General features: G+C 44.9%; 1 protein-coding gene across 2 annotated transcripts in view; it reads right to left on the bottom strand.

The window, feature by feature from the left end:
- IMPG1 (interphotoreceptor matrix proteoglycan 1) overlaps window positions 1–24,935 on the bottom strand; it is a 94,162-nt gene that overhangs the window by 3,137 nt on the left and 66,090 nt on the right. For both annotated transcript variants that reach the window (XM_067702973.1, XM_067702974.1), the window contains 3 exons: window positions 23,854–24,382; window positions 20,794–21,013; window positions 3,228–3,393 (listed from right to left, as the gene is read on the bottom strand). In XM_067702973.1, coding sequence (XP_067559074.1) covers window positions 3,228–3,393; window positions 20,794–21,013; window positions 23,854–24,382 — 915 coding nt within the window. The remainder of the gene's footprint in view (window positions 1–3,227; window positions 3,394–20,793; window positions 21,014–23,853; window positions 24,383–24,935) is intronic.

Below are 24,935 nucleotides of genomic sequence, written 5' to 3'. Positions count from 1 at the left end.
CTTCCATATTATTAAAACCTCCTTATACATGTCACTTTTATCATCATTTACTTAATCTGGCCCCTATGTTTGAAATGATTTTCATTATTATAAATAGTGTCAAAGAAAACACATTAGCCCTATTAAAATTTTGGACCTCAAATCTGCTCCTTTCCATTGTTAACTGGAATGATAGCTAATGATACTTATTATTCCATATATTTGCTATGCTTTTACTTACATATTAGATTGAATCATACAACATTGTCAATATTTGATGATTTCTAACTGGCAACATGGCAATGCAATACGATTGAAACTAATATACTTATAAGTACATATTTTTGTTATTGATATATTATGTAAACAGGATCTATTATCCTGAAATTTACTTTTCTCATTTAATGAAATGTCCTGGTCTTTTCCTATGGCAGTTCCAGTAGACTATATTACCGCTTTTAACTGCCATGTTCCACAGTGAATAATATACCACACTATGGACTTAACTGTTCCCCTATTGATGGGCTGTACAATTATTTCATAATTCAAAGCAATGATACTGTGAACATTGCAAAGTGCAATGATTTTTGTAGGAATAATTGTCTAAACAATTATTTACACAGTAGAGTATCTGAGTCAAATTTAAAATTTTATAGATATTGACAAATTTCTCTTGAAAACATGTTTTTCCAATTAATACACCCAACAGCAATGCCTGATAGAACTAGTTTTCCCTGATGTTACCCACATTGGATACTTTTGACCTCTTGCCAAACTCATGAGTAGCTAATGATATATCCTCATTGTTTTTAGATTTCCCTAATTACTGTGAGATTGAATACCTTTTCCTATGTTTCACGGGTCATTTGGATTTCTTCTATGAACTTGCCTCTATATTCTTTACTCATTTTAATATTAGTATGTTCGCCTTTTATTGATGTGTAGGAGCGCTTGTTAGTACGGATGTTCATCCTTTGTCTATAAGTTGTAAATATTTTTCTCTCATCTTGTTGTTTATCTGTTAATTTTATTTATGGTGTGTTTTCCCCTATGGGGAAAATGTCTTCTTGGATTGAGGTCTTATTAGGGAAGCCTTTTTTTAGCCTAATTTATAGAAATATAAAAGAAATTTTCATATTTTCATAGTTTCAATCTTAGGTTTTAATCTTTGATTTGAATTGATTTGTGTGTGGTAAGAAACTAATATTTTATTTTTCTAAATGGAAGGCCAGGTGTACTCTAATCATTATTGACAAGTCTATACTTTCCCTACTGATTTGAAATGCTTGTCAAAATAAATTCTTTGATATATAGGGCTTTGTTTGGGGCTTCTATATGTTCTGTTGATCTATCGTCTAGGTGTGTGTCTATCTTAGTGCTTTAAATGTTATTATTTTATGTATTTCTATCTTATAGAGCAGCCTCCCCACCATCATACTTTAAGATTTTCTCTTGTGCATTTTTATTTCCAGAGGAACTTTAGAACCAGAATGTCAAATTCCATAAAGAATTCTGTCAGGATTGAGATTAACTCAGAGAAAACTGGCAGCATCATCATAATCTTCCCTTACCTGAACGGATACTCTGTGTTTTATGTTATTTGTTAAGAAGCTTTATAAATGTAATTTCATATACCTGCTGCAGCAACCCAACAGGGGTTTTTTATTGGTCTCACTATCCAATGAAAAAAATGGAGGTTTAGAGAAGTTAGGAAATTTGTTGAAAGTCACCTGGTTAGTAAATTGCTACGCCAACATTTTAATCACAATTTGTCTGACTCCAGAATATGGCTTCTTAACTCTTATTGGATAATGGTCTTTAAAATGTTAATACTTTAAAGGAACAGGGTATGTTTCATCAAGAAAAGGGCTCAGTCTCTCTTGTTTCTTGTCGGTTGTGGAAGCAGCTGGCCACAAGTGCCCCTGGTGGGAAATTAGGGACAGCAGCCACAGAATGAATAAGAGGACAGTGACAAAAACAGGATGATCTAATAAAGACGTGGGTCAAGGTGATCCTCGCGGAGGAAATGTTCAAGAGTGTGTGATTGGAAGCTCAGGACTGGGGAAGCTCGGGACAGGCTCGGGAGAAGACTTCTGAGAACAGAGGCCCCCCAGGCAGAGCTTCACTGGGTGACACAGGACTTGGAGAAGAATTAGGACCCACTGGGTTCCCTGTTTGTTCATAAGGCAACCTACGCCCTAAAGTCTAGTTTGTGAATAGAAGGCCAATTATATCTTACTTCCTTTTCCTCCTTCTAAAGAGCTTCAGAAATGAAGGACTGATTCAACGTATAACATATCTAGAGAATGGCTTACCATGTAAACATTAAAAATGATGCTACAGGGACTTCCCTGCTGGTGCAGTGGTTGAGATCCCACCTGCCAATGCAGGGGACACGGGTTCGAGCCCTGGTCTGGGAAGATCCCACATGCCGTGGAGCAACTAAGCCCATGAGCCACAACTACTGAGCCTGTGTGCCACAACTACTGAAACCTGCGTGCCTAGAGCCTGTGCTCTGCAACAAGAGAAGCCATCAGGATGAGAAGCCCACACACCGCAACAAAGAGTAGCCCCCGCTCGCCGTAACTAGAGAAAGCCCATGCACAGCAACGAAGACCCAACACAGCCAAAAATAAATTTAAAAAAAAAATGATGCTACAGAAAATATTTAATGACATGGGACAATGTTCTAAGTAAAAAGAGCTGACTCTAAAAGAAGCCAGTCTAATTTTGCTTTGGAAAATTCTATGTAAAGAAGTACATCAATTAACGTGATGAATTATATAGGCTTTTAATCTTCCTTCTCATCACTTTCTATATTTTTCAGCTTTCTTATGATGACAGCTAATGTGTTTGCAACCAGGGAAAAACTCAAATATTAGACACATAGACACCGATTAAGGTAGTAGGCCACGTGGTGTTCTGTCTTAAAGCTGATGCAGCCTCTTTTTTCTTCCCTTACTGGCTTTAATGAAATCCTGCAGAAAGGCTTAGGGCCAATGGTTCTCAAAGTGTGGTCCTGGGACCAGCAGCAGCCGTACCTGGGCCCTGCACAGACCTACCGAACCACAAACAGCCTCGCAGGGCCCAGCCATGTGTGCTTTCACAGGTTCTCTGAGAGATTCCGGTGTTCACTGAAGTTTGAGAACCATGGGTTTACGGGATTGCATGAATTCATGCTAATGATGGGTGTCTCAGAAGCCTCAGTGACTAATTCTTGGGTCTGAGTGTCGCGGTGCTAGACCCACCTGCACGGCGCTCCCTTCCCTGGGGTGTCGTCACAGTCTTCTCCGGAGGCACAGGGCCCAGGGTACCCCGCTCGGCAGCGACACTCGGCTTCCTCGGTCCACTCATTCCTCACACACTGGGCAAATTCGCCACAGGCCAGGAATTTGCAGGGGTCTGCTTGATCAGCTGTAAAAAACAGGGCAGATTTTATTGGTGCAGGGACGCCTGAGCAGTGGATCCTGCAGAAGTCAGAGATGAGGGACCACATAGATTTGCCATCACCCCACTTTGTTTTTGTTTTTGCGGTATGCGGGCCTCTCACTGTTGTGGCCTCTCCCGTTGCGGAGCAGAGGCTCTGGACGCGCAGGCTCAGCGGCCATGGCTCACGGGCCCAGCCGCTCCGCGGCATGTGGGATCTTCCCGGACCGGGGCACGAACCCGTGTCCCCTGCATCGGCAGGCGGACTCTTAACCACTGCGCCCCCAGGGAAGCCCCATCACCCCACTTTGGAGTGAGTTGTACAAGAGTGAGAAAAGAGTGGAGAGAAAAGGGAGCCACACATTTCTGTATCTTTGATAAATGAGTTTATAGACACACGTGATAACATATTTAGCTCCAAATATAATTATGCACAAACTGGTATGCATCAGAATCATCTAGAGGCCTTGTTAAAACAGACTCCTGGGACCCCCTCTCACAGTTTCTGATACAGGAAGTTTGAGGACAGGAAATTTGTATTTCTAAGGCACTAACAAAGGGAACATTAAAAAAATTCTCTAATGCAGATGATGTTGATGTATCTGACCTGGGGAGCACATTTTGATAACCACTGTATTAGAGAATTAAAGTTTTTTCCTGGGCATACATCTGGAAAAGACAAAAACTCTAATGCAAAAAGATACTTGAGGGCGGGCCCGTGAGCCTGCAGGGCTTCTGTGGTCAGTAAACTTGGCAGAGCGGCTGACTCGAGCGGCTGGGCCCGTGAGCCATGGCCGCTGAGCCTGCGCGTCCGGAGCCTGTGCTCTGCAACGGGAGAGGCCACAGCGGTGAGAGGCCCGCGTACCGCAAAAAAAAAAAAAAAAAGATACATGCACCCCTATGTTCGTAGCAGCACTATTTACAATAGTCAAGACATGGAAGCAACTTAAATGTCCATTGACAGCTGAATGGATAAAGAAGATGTGGTATGTATATACAATGGGATATTACTCAGCCATAGAAAGAATGAAATAATTCCATTTGCAGCAACAGGGATGGACTTAGAGATTATCGTACTAAGTGATGTAAGTCAGACAGAGAAAGACAAATATCGTATGATATCACTTATATGTGGAATCTAAAAAATATGATACAAATGAATTTATTTACAAAACAGAAATAGACTCACAGACATAGAAAATAAACTACAGTTACCAAAGGGGAAAGGAGTGGGTAGGGATGAACTGGGAATTGGGTTTAATAGATACACACTACTATATATAAAACAGATAAACAACAAGGTCCTACTATATAGCACAGGGAACTATATTCAGTATCTTGTAATAACCTGTAATGGAAAAGAATCTGAAAAAAATATATATATATAACTGAATCACTTTGCTGTACACCTGAAAACATGGTAAATCAAATATACTTCAAAAAAATTTTTTTTGTTCATTAGGTTTTTTTATTTTATTTTTTTTTTGTGGTATGCAAGCATGTGGGATCTTCCTGGACCAGGGCATGAACCCGTGTCCCCTGCATCGGCAGGCGGACTCTCAATCACTGCGCCACCAGGGAAGCCCCATTAGGTTTTTTTAAAGGCAAGCATTTTCTGCAGAGATGAATTGCTGATCTTATATATTTAAGATGAGAGATACCTTAGAAGTAATAAAATAGTCATTTTTATGGACAGTTTTGAGAACTCAGGATGATTTCTTGATTTAAAAAAATCTCTTTTTCTTAGTCTCTTGTGATCCCTAAGGCCCTCATGTTAGAGGTTCTTTCCTTTGGAAAATTCAAATAGACCTCAGGTCTCTGTTCTTTTGTCATCAATTGTTCTCTTTCACTCTATTCTTATTTCTGTAAGATTGCCTCAAGTTCTTTGTAAGGTGGAGTATAAATCAGGAGAATCTCAGACAATTTAGCTCTGGAAGGTCTGTGGCCCCTGCCAGCCCCTTCCCTGTCTTTCTAGAGCTGAGCCTACCGAGCTCTCGGGCAGAGAAGCAAAAGGCCCACGTCCCCACGTGCTGATGGCAGAACCAGAACAGGCCCCTGGTCCCCAGACCACTGTTCTCTTCCGCCCAGAAGGTTTCCTGTTGAATCACATCAGCCATTTACTCTTCAAATTATTTCAATAAGCACCTATTATGTGATAGGAACTAGAGGACAGGCAGTCGGGTATGAAGCCACTCTTTCAAGAACCCTAGGGGACAATAAGACATATACACAGATGTTTCTACACAAGAAGCCCAGTATCTTGTCTAGTGTAAGGGCTCTCACTATGAGGGTATGTTAGAGAAGAGCTATCTGGGAGGGGACTGTTGAACTGTGTGTCTAAAGTGGGTTGCATTTGATGTGCAACGACTAGGAAAGGCCCTCCGACTGGACCCAGCATGAACAGAGGCACAGAGGTGGGAAAGCAACTGCCATGTGAAGAGGGGGCAGGGGAAGCCCAGCATGGAGGAGAGCAGAGACTTGTGCACACGGAGGAAGGGAATTGAGACTGGAGAGGGACGTTCAGGCCAAGCTCCGGTGGCTCTTGAATGTCGTGCTAGGGAATTTGGACCTTACAGGCAGGTGGGAGCCATGGAGGATTTGGGGGCAGGGGAGGGCTGTGATCAGACTTGTGCTTTAGAAAATATGTAAATAGATCTTAGAAGTTTCAGAATTAGGATTGCTTCCGTGATCGTCTGGTATAGTATTTCCCAAGCGGGAACATTTGCAGAACTCCAACTGAGCAGGATTTAGTAAGTTTTATGTTAAAAATAGGTTTGGTGGCTAAATAAGTTTTTTTTTAAATGCTGCATGAAATAAACATAACCGGTTTTTCTCTCTTTCCCCCGGACTCTCTCTCCCTCCAGCTGCACCCCCTTCTCTTTTTACTTTTAAACCTCTTAGAGTCACTAATAAGCGAATATCTATTGCGCATCTCCGAGTGAAGGCTGGCGTCAGCCGCTTTGCCAAGTTTACTGACCACAGAAGCCCTGCAGGTGTGTGGGGTGCCGCTTGTGGGGCGAGAATTCCACGGACCCTCGCGTTCACTGTCCCGATCTAGCGCCCCCTCGTGGTGGAAAATGAGAGCGAGGGGGTTGGCTAGACCAGCCCAGGCGGAGGGAGGGCGAGAGCAGGTCCTTGAAAACGTACTTTGGGGTCTCCCAGCAAAGTAGACCTGCTACGTTTTTACGTAAAGTTGTATTTCTCTGCAACTTGAGGGTCCATATGGACAGCCAGGCCTGGCTAATGCGAACGGGTTTCCCTGCCTCACAGTTCCTAAAGCTGGCCGTGCGAAGGGGTCCTTGTCACTGTTTAGAAAATGACTCAGAGTTACCCTGACAACCCAGGTGTTTCATGTTCAGGGCCTGGTTTAATAAATAACAGCTGTCAGCAACTTGACAGCCAGGCCTGCAGTCCTGAAAGCAAAGGCCAGGAGGGAAGAGTCAGCGCCTCCTCTGCCCTCTTTCTGCAGTGGAGAAATAGATTTACCTGGGAAAGCAGACTGAATGCACCGAGTCTACCCCTCTGAAGAGTAATAGGAAATGTGTGATAATCAGGTGAGTTTCCTGTTTAAAAAAGTGTTTCTGGTTTTTTTTGCGATAACGCGGGCCTCTCACTGTTGCGGCCTCTCCCGTTGCAGAGCACAGGCTCCGGATGCGCAGGCTCAGCGGCCATGGCTCACGGGCCCAGCCGCTCCGCGGCATGTGGGATCTTCCCGGACCGGGGCACGAACCCGTGTCCCCTGCATCGGCAGGCGGACTCTCAACCACTGCGCCACCAGGCAAGCCCAATGTTTCTGTTTTACCAATATTTCCTTCAGCCCAGCCAGGCATAGTCTATGTCTATGTACCAGAAAAGCTGAACAGAACACAGTAAGGCAACACTGGAGAAATGAATTTATCCAAATCTGGGGGCCATCAATCGGCTATATTTGACAAACAAATGCACCTAGTTTATAGATTACTTGCTTCTCCCATGTCATCTATTTGGGACCAGCCTACAGAACAGTACAAGACTTCACGTCACCTAGTTGTCTTGGTTTGCTGTGTACGTCTTCCTGGGTCCTAAGACAGTCACTCAACAAATACCAAATTGGCCCTTCAAACTCTTTAGTATTAAGAATTCCAGGCCAGTTAATTGCTTTAGATTTTTATTTTATCCATATTTAAAACCTTACATTTGAGGCAGAATTTTAGAGCTAGAAGGTATTTTGGAGACCTTCTCCACTAGTTTGCTCACTTTGCAGATGAGGAAGCCAAGACTCAGTGAGGTTGAATGTTGCCAAGATCAAGGCTGTTTGCGCTCAAGTCCTCCCCCTTCCCCCCGGCCCCCCCATCTTGTGGACTGTGTGAGGACAGGTTCCAGGGAAGGAAAGAGTTCCAGGGGGAGCCGTTGGCCATGGTTTGTAAAGGCAATCTCAGTTAATTAGAATCGTAACAGAAGAGACGAATATTTACATTAATTTGTGAGGCAACTCTTACTGCGTCCCCTCCTATTACCTTAAAAATGTATGAAAAATTTTTTTCATAAGTAAAAATGACCCTCTTTACTTACATATCATTCTTTGAGGGACACCTACAACTTTGGGCTTTAGGCTGATTCTGCAGAGGCAGGGCCATAGAAGAGGAGAGATGGTTCTACGATGGATGAAAGTTTAACTAGTAGAAGTTTCTTAAGCAAAGCTTTCCCTACGTTGTTATTTCCTTTCTTTTTCATTCTTCATTCTCCTTAGAATGATGGACTCATTCACGAGTGGACCACACAACTATTTGCCTCTTCCTTAACATAACTCCCCGGGACATGCGCAGAACAAATTGGTCTAAACTTCCTGCACTTTGCTCTTGATTTGGTCAAGATTAATAATCTCAACATTATGCAGCAACAACCTAAAATGCTCTGTTCTGAATGTGGTGTGTGGCATGGAAAAAGGGAGGACAAGACTTGAGATCAGCAGCCGGTCAGGAAGAGAACAATTAGCTGCCATTTTCTAGAAGGATATTTTCAAGTCACTATCAGGTTGTGTGTGGATTTGCGGAAGTGAGGGCCTCATGATGCCTTAGACTCCTGGCATCAGGAGTCTGATTAAAGGCATCCCCTTTAAATAGATTGTTTTGATGGTGCGTACTCCCAAGAGGTTTCTCTATAAGCCTGTACCACACCCAGCAAACACCTAGTATGATTTGGGACATCCTCTGGGCTTATCATAACTGCTTGCTAGCAAAATGACTTAATATTCTATCCTTAATCCATGTGGATAGCTCTTCTGCAGAGCAAATTGGACAATCTCTCTGTAGAGGCAGCCCAGGGCACTCAGTGAGTTGACTGTGTTAGTAGCTCCTCATTTGCAGCAGGTGGGAAAGGTCCAGGTTCATCCTGGCACTTGGTCCTTGGCTTCCCACGTGGTTTCCAAACATAGTCAGAGCACTGGTGTCATTTTATTTCAGGCCTTGTCCCTGACTTGGCCTCAGAAATCATGATCCTGAGCCTCCAGCTTCGCCAGGAGAACAATGGCAATTATCTATATGAACTGGGAGCGCACATGTAATGAGGGTTACTGTTTGTTTAGCACTGTGCTGGGCACTTTAAACATGTGTCTTCATTAATATTCACAATAATCTTCCAGAGTAGACAGTGCTGACCTCATTTTCCCAGGTAAGGAAACTGAAGCCCATTTTAGGTAGTATGACCCAAGATTAACATGTTCAGCTTTTGACATCATTTTAGTGGTTTCAAATATGGGGTTTCCAGGAGGCCCTTCAGGGCTTGGAGGGGTGAATAGGGACGAGGGAGAGAGCAGTGGGGAGGCGAAACTCGCCAGCATCTCCAGTCTCATTGGTTTACAAATCAGATGTCCAGGAAGGCTTTCCTCTGAACCTTAATCTCCTAACTAAAGCAAGCTCAAAACCCTCATCTGCCACTGCTCCTTCATGAGGCAGAAAGCTTCCCTTATAGAAAGCACAGTCTGACAGACGGTGGCTCCACATTTCTTTCTGTTGTTCAAATGTGACAGCAATGAACACGACTTGCGGTAATGGAGCTGCCATGTGGGGCTTGGATCATTTTGAGATTTCCAGTGCATGCACATTTTATGTAACAGTTTCTCCCCTGGATTTGCTTCTATCATGTCTTTGGTGTGCATTTCAAAGGTCTTGAAAAGTATTCCCAGCTGCTGACTGAGGGAGGTGGTCTCTCAGTCCTACATCATGTGATCAAAACGCATTTAAATGAATACCCCCTGCCTGCAGAGGACACTTGAAAGCACTTTACAGTTATAGTTAAAAAAGATTACGATCCAGGTCATCAAGCAGCTTATAAATCCATAGGTTCCTGATGGTCCAAGACTGTCTTTTTTCCAACCCTCTATTTCTGGTCCCAAGTGCACTCATGCCTGAAAATAGACTCTTGTTTCCCGCCAGCGCTCTGAGGGTCTCAGGCCCACCTGTCACTAACTCCGGTTCATTGCACCCACCCCTCCCCCCAGATCGTCCTGTCACTTGTACCGCATCCTTGGGGCTGAGTATTGATTGCCTTTCTGCCCTTTTCTTCATCATTCTTTACCATTTCACCATCCCCTTCCCTTGCGCGGTCCTAACACTCACGTGCTAGACCGGAAGTGAGGCATCTCCTTTAATCGGGTCCCGTCCTAGGGCAGGATTTCAGTTCAGTATGGCTGGAACTCAGGCTTCGTTTGGTCTGGCCGGGGCTGAGGGCCTGTTAGGACTTTTCTGTGGACTTTTTTTTTTTTTTTTTTCCTGTTTGTTTTTTAACATTTTAATGCGATGAAACCTAGTGATCGCTAGATGGCGCTCAATAGCAAAAGAAGTAGGAATAGATTCAGGGGATGAAATGATAAGAGCCCGAACTGATTTTTGTCTGCTTAAAAGCCGCTGTGCGGAGCGCACCGGTGGAGGGAGGCGAGGTCCGCCTGGAATTGGCGCGGTGGCAGAATCAGCTTCGGGGGACCGCTGATAGAGCCCTTAGGACGCCGTGATCACCGCGGCAGATCGGGCCTGGCCGGCTGGGGCATGTGGTGCAAACTCCTGGATCTTTTCCCATTTCAAGAAGGCAGAGACAGGGCCCCGGAGTTCCGAGGAAGCCGCGACCCAGCCTCACGTCTGAGAGAAGTGGGGAGCTGGGGCCCCCTAACCCCCGAACAACCTAGGCTTTGCGGTCCCGGCTTTGTTGGTGGGGAGGAGGGCGTGTCATTCCTTTCCTTGGGGCATCACGGAATGACAGCCCCACACATCCGGATCAATGGTAATCTGCAGGGCACAGGACGCACTAGCCCACCGACCGTACTTTTAGGGGCTCGCGAACGTGTTTTAAATTCTTTAAAATCAGAAGAAAAATTAATATAATCCAATCTGCATTATATCTGTCTCGATACCACCGCAGACATAAAATATAATTTTAAAGATTTCTATTAATATTAATGTTTAAAATTAATATTCATGAAGGCAAAGGGTCTAGAGCCCAGGAAATCCTCATGCAGCGCTGGTCGTCTGCCTGCTCCCTTCTTACGGCGTGAATGTCATTTTAATTCAGTGCTTGGTGCTGAGTACTTCGTCATTGAATAAATGTGGCGCCCTTCTGGGGGTTTGTGTGGGGAACCTCACCTTCCACACAGGCCCATCGGGCTTGTTTTCCCAAGTCCTGAGAACGTTCTGGGTTTGGCCGCACCTGCCGCGGAGTGAACCTGCTCATCCCTACTGTCAATGCTGAAGCCTCCAGGAAGGCACCCTGGGCGAGAAGAGCTGGTTCTCAGCAATTATCTGTGGCCCTGGGAATGCAGGTTAGCCTCTTTGTGTCTCATTTCTCCCTTCTATAAAAAAGGGGTAATGAAAGCAGGTGATCACTAACATTCCTCCAGCTCAAATAGAAATCTCCCATTCTAGGTGTCCTACTGGAACAAAGGCATCCGGAGCTTTAGCCGGGCTCCAGAACTGTTGCGCAATTCAGTGATTAAAAGAACTTAAAAAAAATCTACATTAAAAGAACTTAAAAAAATCTACATTTAAGTTCATGTTTATTGTTTTATTGTTATTTTATTACTGGCCAAAAATATTTTGCTTATGACTTATTGCCAAAGGGTAGGATTAGAGTGAGAATAACTATTTGATACGTAACCACAGCATAGTACTATGCACGTGGTTGCAGCTTAACACACGTTTGTGGAATTGAGTAAGTTATTAATGGGCCTTCTGTCTGGCTTGAAGGGGCATGCAATGAAGAAACTTAGGGTTTCATTTCAATTTCCACCATTCTCAAGAAAACCACCACAAACTCTTTATAGGAGGCTCTCAGTAACATTTCCAGGGCAAACACACATGTCTTACCGTGGACAGAGGGTTGAAGAATTCTCGCTCAGTCATTTTTGTATCAGCTAAACTGAGGTGTTCTGGGTGCACTGATCTTAGGGCCTGTGTGTCCCAGGATGTGGAGGGGGACGGCTGACAGCAGGGGCTGTGGGAAGTGACCCTGCAGCTGGGCTGAGTCCCAGGCTTGTGTGGAGGGTTTGCATTAAGGGGTTGGATGAAGGGCTCTGGGAGTGTCGTAAGGAAGCTCCGTCGGGTGGTTCGGGTGTGAGATGAGGGCACAGGTTGAAACGCTGGAGAGGGGTGAAAGGTATGTGGCAGTCCAGCTGGTAACGGAAGCAGACATTAACAGAAAATCCCTGTGGTGGCACCCCGGGGGGGCACGGGGCAGCAGCAATGTAACCCTAGGAGACTGGCCAGAGACCTAGGAGACGGGATGGGGGAGCTGGGGAGAGTCTCCTGGAGAGAGGATTCGTGTGGCTGCCCCAGCTCGGAAGGGGCACTCCTAGCAGAGCCGATCACCAGTACATGGAAAGGGGACATTTGCAAGTTTGGGACTTTTGTTTCTGAGAGAACGATTTTTTGGGTTTTTTTGGCATTCTAGTATATGACAAAATATTGTAGGAAATTTCACTTGGTGAAATGTAGAACCTAACAGTTCATCTAGGATTAATTAGACTGAAGTGTGTTGTCACTTTTTCTAAGTAGCTTAAACAGCCTCTGTATACCCCGTAGGAGGGCTGATAAGACTCCTTTTTATAAAGAGGCAGTAGGTAGAGTTGAAGGAAACACACAAAGCTGCCTTTGAATTCCAGCTCCAGCCCTTGGTGACTCTGTGACCAGTAAAAGGTAAGTTACTTACAATTTTAGGAAACAGTTTCTCCAACTGTGTAATAGGGGGAAAATAATAACTTTGTGTAGTTAATTATTAAGATTAAAAAATAGTGTCAATCAACAGTAGCTGTTATCATTTTTATTGTCATTATTGTGATGAGTGACATCTACCATCTTCTCAGAGCTGGTGACTAAGTGCAAATCTTACAAATGATGCACTTTGCAGAGAAAATGAGTTTGCTGATCCACATTCTGGCTGGAAGCATCTAGGATGCCAGACTGTAGTTAATTTCAACCTTTACCATTTACCAGCCTTGAGTCTGCCTGTTTTTGAGGAGGACTTTTAGGAATTCAAGGAGAGAATAAGTCAGCATAAGTTATATGTAGTTTGCATGTTTGAAATCTTCAACCTGCACACCTAACTGGCATAAAAGCTCTACATGCTTCTGAAGAATTTTCACAGCAGCTTAAATGAAAGACAACTCTAGTTGCTGCGGGTGCCGGTAGAATACTGAGCAAGCCGTGATTTATTGTTTTTCGGTTGATAAATCAGATAGTTCTAACGTTGGTTTATACTTTTTATATCAGAGATGCATTTATTCAGGGAGTTTCAAAAGGTGAAAGGCAAACCGCACACAGTACCAACAGCGAGTGTGGCTTCTCCTACCTGTCTGCGCCTCTGCAGGTGCCATCTGGCCTGACAAAGTGCTGACCCTCCTTTAGAGGACACAGCCAGACGGCTCGATGCTGATCTGAATGTGGGGTGAAATTCACCTGGAAATCTCATGAGGGTTTTCAGATTCTATCTTCTTTCTTCTCTTTAGTCCCAAAGTAGTAAAGGAATAATAACCCACCCCTCCCGGCATTGCTACCATAAACCACTCTTCCACCCTGACATTAGGCCAAAAGAAAAGAAAAGCACTTGATTGGGTTTTGTTTCAAATTTTGCAAATGGAACTAAATAATTGGTCTGTCCGGGCATTGCCTATAAATATAATAAAACTGGGGCAAAGAAAAGAAATGCTACATCCTCTGACCAAGAGGGCTTTAACAGTCCCCTCAGCTCAACTAAACTTTACACTGGCTTCTTTCTTCAACCTCCCTTTCCTTAGAGTGAAACTGAGTGGGACCCTTGTGGCTCCTGGGCATGGAAATATTTCTGTGTCCCCCATTTCTTGTAGGTAAGACTCTAGCCTCCATGACCTTCCCTGAGTTCCAAAGGGCAGAGTGGAACAGTTGCTAATCAGGGAAGGGAGGGAATGCAGAGACAGGGGAGGAGCTGTCAAGAAACAATAGCACAGCCTTGGGGCAGGGTCCTGGTTCCCCTTCAAGGGATACACATGACAATATCTTTGAGATCTTCACAGAACTAAAACCCCCAGCAAATGGAAGATGTTAGCATTCTTCATTCCAGAGAAGGCCACCTGAGGCCAGATTAAAGGAACAAGAGAAGCTTATCAAGAAAGTACATTGGCGGCTTCCCTGGTGGCGCATTGGTTGAGTGTCTGCCTGCCGATGCAGGGGACGCGGGTTCGTGCACCGGTCTGGGAAGATCCCACATGCCGCGGAGCGGCTGGGCCTCTGAGCCATGGCCACTGAGCCTGTGCGTCCAGAGGCCACAACAGTGAGAGGCCGCGACTACATGAGACCAGATTAAAGGAATGCAGGCCCTGAACACACCCTAATCTTATCAGCAACGCTGCCCTTGAACTATTGCTATAAAACTCCTCACCAAATCCTCGCGGGTTGGGACACAGTTTTGAGGGGCATGAACCCACTGTGACCCCCTTTTGACTCGGCACCGGTGCACAGAGGCTGAGTTTTTGGCATCAAGAGCAGCCAGTTTAGAAAACTTGTAAATTCTTCCTCTGCCCCTTTGAGATGTAAATCTCTTTAGAGCTTCTTGCCAGAATGATGACTCCTTCTCCAGCTCTTTGGCCTGCTTGTGTCTTTTGGTTCGACACCCATCAAGAGGGGAACCCAGTTTTCGGGTAACACTGCCTCAGCCTGGCTTTCCCTTCCCTCCATTCTGAGCATCTTTACTCCTTGCTTAGTACCCAAAGCTGCTCTCACAGTGGAAGAAGTACCCCGCCACTCCCAGAAATGTCTGCGTTTTCCTCCTGCCCTTTCTGGAATAGCCCCTCCTTACCCTCCCTCGCCTGGGCCCACCACCATTCTACAAGGCCCAGCCCCTATGGCTGTCTGTCTAGGAAGGCTGCGGTGACATTCTCTCACCTGGGGAGAGTGAATTGCTCCCTGCTCTGTGCTTCCTAACATTTCTGTTCATATCCCGACTATAGTGTTTAGAGAGTCTCTGATTTTTTTGTACATACTTCTGTCTCTCTTGTTAGACCTTTTGCTCCTTGGGGCAGAGATGGGCTCCATCCACCTTTGGGTCCGGGGTCTAGAATAGCGCCTGGCTCTAGGCAGACGGTCCCTAAGTGCTTCCTGAAGGGATGAATGAACAGAGTCCCACATCATTTTTGCATTGTCATTTACTTGTCTGACTTTTCTGTAACAGCAAAGAGAAGGGCTGGAGAGAGCAAGAGGCTGGGAAATCTTTGATGGTTTAAGAAAAATCCCCCAACATTTAGAAATAAGGAGAAAACTGGATGACAAGTTGCCTGGTAAACAGGGATCATTGTGGGCCGACCCGGCTATCTGCCTGCATTTTTACAGCCGGCCAGCTGGATTTTTTCATTTTCAAATGGTTATATAGGCACCAACATAATATCCTCAATTTTGCCTTTTGTCTCGTAAGGCCTAAAATATTCACTGTCTGGCCTTTTAAGAAACACTTTGCTGACTCCTAGAAGGAGGTAACTTGGTTTGACCTACCATTTACTATTGATTATGGCTTTTTACAACTCTATAAAGTTAGAAGCTATCGTAGAGAAAGTGGATAAGATACAATGGTTGTATTTTCTGTTTTGTATTTAGATTTCATCATTTGCTTTTGTTCTCTGTTTATATAAGATCCCTGTTTCCACATCCTCTTTAAACCAGATTTGTCATCTAACAATTTCCTTATTAATGAGTCAAATAAGACTGTGGCATATGCTCACTATCTATTTGTATGACATTCATGCTTTTCACATTTGGGGGTTTGGAGGAGGCAGGCTGGCGGCTCCCGGGCTGGGGGACATTGCACCTGAGGCGGGAGACCCTCCAGTGTTGTGTAGCCCCAGTTTTAGTCTGTTTCTTCCAAGAAAGTGGTAAGAAAAGTGCAAAGAGGTAAGACACCCCGTAACTTAGTGTTGCTGTATTTGGCCATCCTGGTTGGGAAAAGGTTGAAATGATAGGACACATTCCCCATTTTCCAAGGAAAGATTCTTGGGCTTCTCTCCCGTAGACAAGCTAGGTATTTATTCCGGATGTACAGTATTTCCCTTTCGGATCCTATTTCAAGGAGAGTTTTCTCCAGTAAGTTCAAGCAAATACTTATATGAACAAACCCGAATCAGCGAGGCTTCTTCTATTGGCTAAAATGGCCTTCGGGTGTTATCTGGGATTTTGATGGTCGGTGCCCTGACCCTGTGACCTCTCTTACTACATGCTGGGGGATGGGCACTGCTGAGCCTCCACCGAGCCTTAGACACTAGAAAAGACCATGCCAGCAACAGAGCCAGAGGCCACGTGTATTGGGATTTGAGTTCTTGTTCTCTAGGAAGCTGAAGTCCTTGGGGTCCAGGGACCTGAGAGGCAGCGTGAGCAGTTGGGTGCACTGGTTGCATGTACTAGGAGGATGTTTTAATCAGCTTGCCTGTCAATCACCATGACAGCTTACACTTAAATACACCACCATGAGGAGAAAATCTGGACCAGCCAGTTATGCTGAAAAACTAGAAGCAAAGTAGCTGTCATCTTCTAGATTAAAGGAATAAGAAGAAAACTACTGAATATCATATGCATATTTTCCCTTAATTTGTTTTAAAATCCAGACACCCATTTCTTCTATAATCAAAATACTAATTTTGTACATATTTCCCCAAACTAAAATTGTACAGGAGAACTGAGGCTAGAAACACTAAGTATACAGGTGGTTTTTTTTTTTTTAATGATCGGCATTTTACGTTTCAAGAAGTTTTATGAGATGTGCAGATTCACAGAAGTAAGAAACTAATGAACTCTGTGCAGAAGCAATGGTTGTAGCAGGCTGTGAACAGGGAAGGGCTGTGAATAGTGTGAGAACGAAGGTGGGAGCATTTGTGAGTCTGTGTCTGGGTGGGTCCCCAAGTACCTCTCTGTCTTGGGTGGCTACTTCCCTCTCTTCGGCAGCCGCCACCCTCCAAAGGTAGCTCGGGCCACTGCCACCAAAACTTTTGTGGCTGGTGTCCTGCCTCTCCGGCTCTGGTGCTGACAAAGCTTTTCTCCTTGACCAGACCCTAACTCAGGCTCCCCTAAAATTTCCAACTCGGCCTCAACTCTTGGGCTTCTGTGTTTGTCTCTTCACTGTCCACTTTTAGCACGAAAGCTGTTAAGTAGGTTTGGCCAGAATCTCCCACCCTCCATATACCTGATCCTCAGGTTCCTCATCCTCTGCTCTCTCCCAGGTGGTGTCTGATCACCTGGCCTGGCTTCTGCAAGAATCCTTTTAGGTCATTTTAGCCAGAATCCCCTCTCACCCCTGATGTTCCTTCTTAGTAATATTCCACCCACTGACCCATTCTGCTCCTTGGCTATAAATTCCCACTTGCGTGTGCTGCGCCCAGAGCTGAGTCCAATCTCTCTCCTCCACTGTGAGACTCCATTGCCGTGGTCCCTACATCCATCAAGATGGGCCCCCGGAATAAAGTCTCCCTTGGCATCTTTAACAAATGTCACTGAGTCATTGTTTCTTTAACGACGCTGGCTGTCTTCGTGGCGGCAGCAGCAGCCCAGCCCTCATACCACCAACAACCACAGGCCTCCTCACTGCCTGAGATCAGCCAGGGAGACCAGAATTCTCTACATTCATCTCTATCCCCATATTTCCCCTGTACTGTTCAGGCCTCAGGCTTCAATGAAATGGGATTTAAAGGAAAACTCAGTGCTTTCTTCTTTATGGGATGCCTCCCTGGTGATTCCCAAACTCACAGAAATTTGCAACTAAGAGTAGCGTATCAGAAAGTGCTCATTAGAAGGTCTTTGAAGGGAAAAGGCATAGCTTTGATCCCAGCATCATTGTAAGGTGACCACCCTTGGCCACAGGGCAAGTTCCTTTGGGCAGGGACTTTCATATGTTCGCTGGTTATCACCGTGGTGGATGAATGCTGACTCTTGGGTTACCCGTGTAGAAGATGGTAAGGTTCAATCCATCATCAGCCGCTTGCTGGCTACATGGGTGAATCTTCCCTTTGCCGTTTGTGAAATAACGAAACCAGCTGCGAGGGAGGAAGCCCTGCCTCCTCCCACCTTCTCCAGCTCCCTGTCCGTTGGAAGATGGCACAGTGGCTTCTCACTATAACTAGGAGCCCTTTTGGATATTAGATTTATCCGTTTTGATTTATATAGAGGAATCCATAAAGTTCTTTGCTATTTATTTTTAACTTTTATAAAATCCATATTTGGCTTTCTAGTTCTGCTGTCCTCCAACCCTTTCGTTTAGGCATTACTCATGTCCTGGCTGGCTCACGACAGCCGTTCTTGGCAGACCTCATCCATCTATCCATCCAGTCATTCAATAATTCTATGAGTTCCAACGTATTAAAAATTCAGATTTTTCTGAATTCTCCAAGTATCAAGAAATAAGTAGAGTAAGGTAATGTCCCAGGTGGCCCAGCGCTCTCTGGCCCCCCCCTCTTGCTCTACCATTAATCAGTGTAAATTTGGCTCCAGTAGGGACTGGAACCCACGTTAGCACCATCTCATTTCTATTGCTATTGGCTTCTTAGAGGAAAAGCTACATAGCCAAACTGGTTGTGAGAAATTAGTGAAATAATTTCAGTTGAACCTCCACACAAATACCTTGTCGTGGTACTGTCATTGTTCCCACTGGTACCCTCCTCAGATCACAGATTATTAGTCAAGTTGCTAATGACGATGTTACAATATCAACCACTAACTTTTATTAGTCAACTACAGTGTGTTGAATGTTATGCTAAGTGTTGGTTAATCCTCACAGCTCTTACTACCTCCATTTTCCAGTTGTGGAGATGGAGTCCTGCTGTTAGTGAAACTGAACAGGACCCTGTAGGGCTCCTGGGCACGGAAGTCTTTCTGTGCCCCTCTCTCTTGTTTGTAGGGAATACACTCCAGCCTCCATGACCTTCCCTGAGTTCCAAAGGGCAGGTTCAAACAGATGCTAATCAGGGAAGGGAGGGGATGGTGAGATAAGGGAGGAATCGTCAAGAAACAATAGTGCAGCCTTGGGGCAGGGTCCTGGTTCTGCCTCAAGGGATACACATAACAATATCTCTCAGCTCTTCTGCAGAACTGAAACCCCCAACCAATGGAAGATGTTAGCATTCTTCCTTCTGGGGAAGATCACAGTTGATAACCTGTAGAAACTCATCAAGAGACCACCTGAGGCCAGATTAAAGGAATGCAGGCCCTGTACACACCCCATCCTTATGAGCAACCCTGCCCTTGAACCATTGCTATAAAACTCCTCACCAAATCCCCCCCCCCACCAGGTTGGGCCACACAGTTTTGAGGGGCACGAGCCTGCTGCGTCCCCCTTTGCCTGGCAAAGCAATAAAACTATTCTTTTCTACTTCACCCAAAGCTCTGTCTCTGAGATTCGATTCCACACTGGTGCACAGAGGCAGAGTTTTTGGCATCATTAGAACACAGGATTCATGTTCAGGACCATAGCCCTCCAAGGTCATGGTTTTCTGCTGTGCTTCCTTCCAGCGTCCCCAGGGTCCCTTACACATCCCTGGCAAATACATTACCAGCTTCCTGCCCTCTATCTAAGAGGCGCCCAGTTTTCCCCTGCCTCAACTTGGCTCCTATTGTTGGATGGGTCTCTAAGTAGCCTGTCAGCTCCCTGGGGAGGAAAAAAGGGAGGGGGTCGGGCCCTTGTCCCTCTTATGCTAAGTTCTCCCTATATATGTTCCTGTTTTCAATTGACTGAAAAGAATTGGTCTTCTGATCTTAACTGGCAGGGACCCCCTGGTAGTTTTCAGGGGAAGAGGCAGTATCTTACTAGCATTTAGGAGGTCTTTGATTTCTTAGGGGTCCGGAGGGCTTGCTTAGCTGCTTGTGTTCAAAGGTAAGCGCTCCCAGGCTCAGTGCCTTCAGGCTGTCTGTCTTTTTAATAATCCTGTTTACTGAGGTAGGAGGCAATTTTCTTAAAGTTGCTCAAGGCTCTGCTCCATCAAAGGGAAGCGTCTCCCAAGTGAGCCTTTTTGTTTGCATTTTGCCGGAGGCCTTTCCCTACCCCTTCATTGTTAGTCCCCAGGAAGCCAGGGAGGACGTTACCTATCCACCTCACTAATTCACAGCCAATTAGGAAGTTTGTTCTGAACATGACTCCAAGGTCGCTTTTCCAGTAGATTTGGAGCCTTGCCCCCTTGCCATGCAGAGAATTAAAAAATTGTCTTCAATTGGTTAGAAAACAATTTTGAAGCTAATGGTGGAAACAGTTCCCAGTTTGGGCATAGCTGGTTATATTGGTACGTACACTATGCTTTATCATCAGAACAAATGTTTGCTATTTTGTAGCTTCGGGCTCAGCCCCTGTATCTTTAAGGTTTTTTTCACATCTAACTGCTTTGTTTTAACCTGCACATGTGGAAGCTGATCTAGGGTATACAAATGGGAAGGGACAGGATTTTCCTCTTGGGTGATGGTGAAGTGGCTTTCTTCCAAGTTTGAGTTTCGGTCTAATGATTATTTTTCTTTCCTCGGGAAACTGTCTCAGTTTCATCCCGAATTGTGCTACGAAGAGGACTGGAAGGTTTCTTAGGTGGTTGCAGTTCACTGAGAAAGTGCTTTTGACTTCCGGCAAGATATAAATTAGCTTGTCTGGGGGTTATGTTAAAAAAAAATCTCTTAAGCACAGCATAAGTTTTGTTCTGTGGGGAAATTATAGAGCCCAGATTGTGAAGCAAGAGGTATACTTGCTCTTTGGATGTAGGAAAACTTTAACCTGCATGTCTTAGGACCCTACCTTTCTACCACGTTGATTCATAGCTTCTGAAAAGTTATTCTGTCAAGTGCAGTTTTAAACTGATTCTTGTGGCCTCAACGTTGAACTGCATGCCTAAGCAAACAAAACCAAAACACCCCCACACTTTTCTGGGTTGGATTCTTTTACCTGGTTCCACATCGAGAGAGTAGCTATCTATTTCCAGATCGAGCTGCTGTGCGGCCGCAGAACGAAAATCCTCCAAGACCCCTCGCACAGCCTTGGTCAGGTTATATGGCACTGAGTTAGCAAACTTCATTTTGCTATTCACGATCACACTCCCATTTCTGAAGTTAAGTATTTCAAGTTGCTTAAAACCTGTGAGATTGGATCGTAGATATGGAACCAGCTGCAAAAATAAAAGAGGGTTTACTCTTAACGGGGTTCTAAGTGCTCAGATGTTTCTCCTTCCATTTGTACTCACATTTCATTATCTGAGGCATAAATTTCAGTTCCTTTTTTGACACTGATTTTTTTTTTTGCGGTACGCGGGCCTCTCACTGTTGTGGCCTCTCCCGTTGCGGAGCACAGGCTCCGGACGCGCAGACTCAGCAGCCATGGCTCACGGGCCCAGCCGCTCCGCGGCATGTGGGATCCTCCCGGACCGGGGCACGAACCCGTGTCCCCTGCATCGGCAGGCGGACTCTCAACCACTGCGCCACCAGGGAAGCCCTCAGTTCTTTTTTTTATGTTTGTGTTTGAATTGAACATGAGACCAGAACACCACTATTTAATGATCTATTTGCAGTGATTATGTCCCATATTTCCACTTTCCTGGGTACTGAGATGGATGGGCAGTGATTTTCTTCATGATGAATTGTGAGAACAGAGGATTGAAAAAAAAATCCAGGTCAATACTATCAGCCAAGAAGGGATGCCAGGTTCAGTTATTTAAAAAAAAAAAATCCAAGTAAATAAAAACGTGTTCCAAACTGAGCCCAGGAGCAGACTGACCTATGCCTGGTCAATAGGACATCCATTTGGAAGCAACCAATTTGAAATGACGTATTGAAATAAACAGCTGAAACATCAGCTCGTCTGTCTGTGCAGGATGCTTCATATCAACACAAATGTGGTGAAGTGGAAAGAGCAGAGAACTTGGCTGTCAGAAGACTAGGTGTCAGTCCTGTGACTGTTGCTAGCCAGCGGTGTGAGCTCATCAAGCCATTAACTACTGTAGTACCTCAGTGCTCTCACCTGAATTATGAGGGAGAAGAAAAGTTGTTCCCTAAGGACCTTTCCCAAGTTATAATTTAATAATCTCAAAATGATGCCCCAGAGGATTGTGCTTCACGTTCCCACACCTGTCTCTTGTAAGCCACAGCCATCCTTTTTTTTTTTTTTTTTTTTTTGGCTGTGCTGCATGGCATGTGGGATCTCAGTTCCCCGACCAGGGAACCTGTGCCTCCTGAAGTGGAAGCGCACAGTCTTAACCACTGGGCCACCAGGGAGGTCCCCACGACCGTCCTTGAGATCGCTTTTCAGAAATGTCTGAAGCTCAGCGATGTCTGCTTTGTTTCCGGCCTTGAAAGTGAGCCCTCTCCTTCATGAACCAACACCCACGAACCCAGAGAGGGCACAGATGCAAACTACAATCTCCCAGGCTTGGCCTAGACCTGCTTTTCCTTTGCCCCTGTCCCCACCCCACCAGAATTTTGACACTGACCCAGACCCACATGTTGGTACCCCTTCCAGTAACTGCCCCCCCGCACAAGGTCATTGTGAAAATAAAATGAAATTTTATACAAAGTGTGGAACCGCTCTCTTCTGTTTTCTCCCACCTACTTTGACTAGGCTCATTCTCTATGTCTTAACATTGCTTTGGCCCCTGGTGGGAATTCCCTGTCCTCAGCTAGTGTGCAGACAACTAGCTGCTCCCTTCTCCCAAATCATTCTCCTCTTCTTCACGGGAAAGAGGCTGCCCAGCTAGAGACCACATTTCCCAGCCTCTCTTGCAGCAAGCTGTGGTCACATGACCAGTTCCCACCAATGGAATATGAGTGTAAGAGATGTGGGCAACTTTGGCATCACTTGCTTAGGAAATTGCTTGCCCTGGGCTTCCTCTCTTTCCCCTTCTCACAGTGGAAACAGGGATGTACTGGCGACCCAGCTTTGGCTGCATGAGTGAGGAAACACCCTTGGGGTTGGCAGAGTTATAAGATGAAGGGATTGTGAGTCCCTGGATGACGTCATAGAGCAGAGCTGTCACACCTACCCAGTGGAAGAGAAATACACTTGTACTCTATTTAAGTTACTGTATTCTTGATATTTTCATTATGGCAGCCCAGCATGTACCCTAGTTAATACACCTGGGTTCGGTGCCCTGGGACTCTGTTCCTTGAGATTGTCTCAATATCTACTCACCTCATTTGGGGGAGGGGGGAATAGCACAAAGTCTTACTTTAAACTTCACCTGAAGCATTGGTGTTTATGTGCTTTTAATTTGCTAATGACTTAACTTATATGAAGCTTACAAATATTTTTCCTCTTATTTTCAGAAATTCTGTAATCTTTGTGCTATGCCTTGTGTACTTGAATTTCATTAGCCGTGACTATGTAGAGGTTCATAGTTCAGCAGTTTTCACTGTGCATGTATTTCTAGTACATGTGAGTTTGGGGGGTGTTTCATAAATCAGGGTTATATGCCACCATGATTGTCTTCTCACTTTCTTTGTTAGGGCTTGGGATGCTAAGCCATTTAGTCAGTTTTTTTTTTTTTTTTTAGTTTTATGAGAATTGAAGGGGAACTAAAAAAAAAAGAATTCTTACACTTGAATTCTTGGCCTCACTTGTGCTGGACTTTTCTAGCCTTGAACCCTTTATTCAGATGGCTGGAAAACAGCATGTGGTATTATAACTTAGGGAAAGTCCACTCATATTGTTTATAAATTCCAAGTTCAGTCCGTGAGTGGTTATGTATTATTCCTGGGAAAACTAAATCGGGAGGAACTATAATGAAAAGCTCTTAAAAATAAGTTTGTTCCCAGGACGCTGGGCGGCAGTGGCCCATTGGATCTGAATCCATCTCAACGCTCTAGCTGAATGCCGTCGGCAACAGCTATCTCAGAGGCTTGTCTCTTCCACCTTGCATTGCTCAAGACAGCCAGGGATTATATTATAAAATAATGGCAAAAAAAAAAAAAAAAAAGAAAGGAGACACACAGATAGCTGTATGTGGTGTCCACTCACCAGTTGTGTGAATCGCTGCTCCAGAGCTTGGTACTCCAGTGAGCTCTTGTTGAACAGGTCAGTGGAGAAGGGCACGTTGGCCACACGCAGACTGAAGAACACCACCAGCTCTCGGCCCCTGGCGGCGACGGTCATGGCGCTGGTGGTGATGTACTGCAAAGCTGGGCCAGGAGTGATGTTCTCCAAGAAATGATCCAGGGTAGAAACATACCCACTGAATCCCAGTACCTCAGAGGATGCGTGAGTGCTGGCGAGATCCGTTCCGTCTAAGTCTCCGACTGTATCTTGACTGCTGATACTCAACCTGCTGTCTTCTGAAGATGCAGGTGAATGTGAAATTTCCTGAGCCAATTGGCTGATGGCAGAATAATCATCGGTGGGGATGGTTAGCCGTGGGATTACTACTGTCTGATCAAGGGAAATTATGTCTGTGGCACTTTGATCAGTCTGAGAAAAGATGCTCGATGCAGTAAAAAAAGGTCGAGTTTCTGATAGGGAGGTAGAGGCCACAGCAGGTGGAGACCAAGAACTGTCCATGGAGGAAACTCCTGAGACCAATTCATTATGTCCAAGCATCCCCGCAAGGAATAGAAAGCAAAAAAGAAAATCCAAAGTTAAAATTACTTTTGGAAAAATAGCATTTGACTATCTTAATGTCATATTTTATTTTATTTATTTTTAAATTTCTTCGATTTTATTCCAGTTTTATTGAGATATAATTGACATACCTCACTGCATAAAGATGTACAGCATGTTTTAACTTACTTATGTAGTGAAATAATTACCATACTTAGTATCATATTTTAAAAAGCAAATTGGTGGTAATTCCCTGGTGGTCCAGTGGTTAGGACCCCGTGCTTTCACCGATGAGGGCACGGGTTCAGTCCCTGGTCAGGGAACTAAGATCCCGCAAGCCATATGGCACGGCCAAAAAACAAAAAAGACAAATTGGTACAGAAAGGGCAGGCAGCCCTGTGTCCACACCTAGGGAGACAGAGGGTGGGTCTCTATAACCATTTTATTCAGGCCCAATACTTCTGGATATGCGAGACTAAAAGAGCACCAATTGCCTAGAATTACAG

The sequence above is a fragment of the Pseudorca crassidens genome, chromosome 13 (assembly GCF_039906515.1).
Source record: "Pseudorca crassidens isolate mPseCra1 chromosome 13, mPseCra1.hap1, whole genome shotgun sequence".
NCBI classification, from domain to species: domain Eukaryota; kingdom Metazoa; phylum Chordata; class Mammalia; order Artiodactyla; family Delphinidae; genus Pseudorca; species Pseudorca crassidens.
Note: the sequence above shows the minus strand (reverse complement) of the source record. Positions and strands in the feature narration are given on the sequence as shown.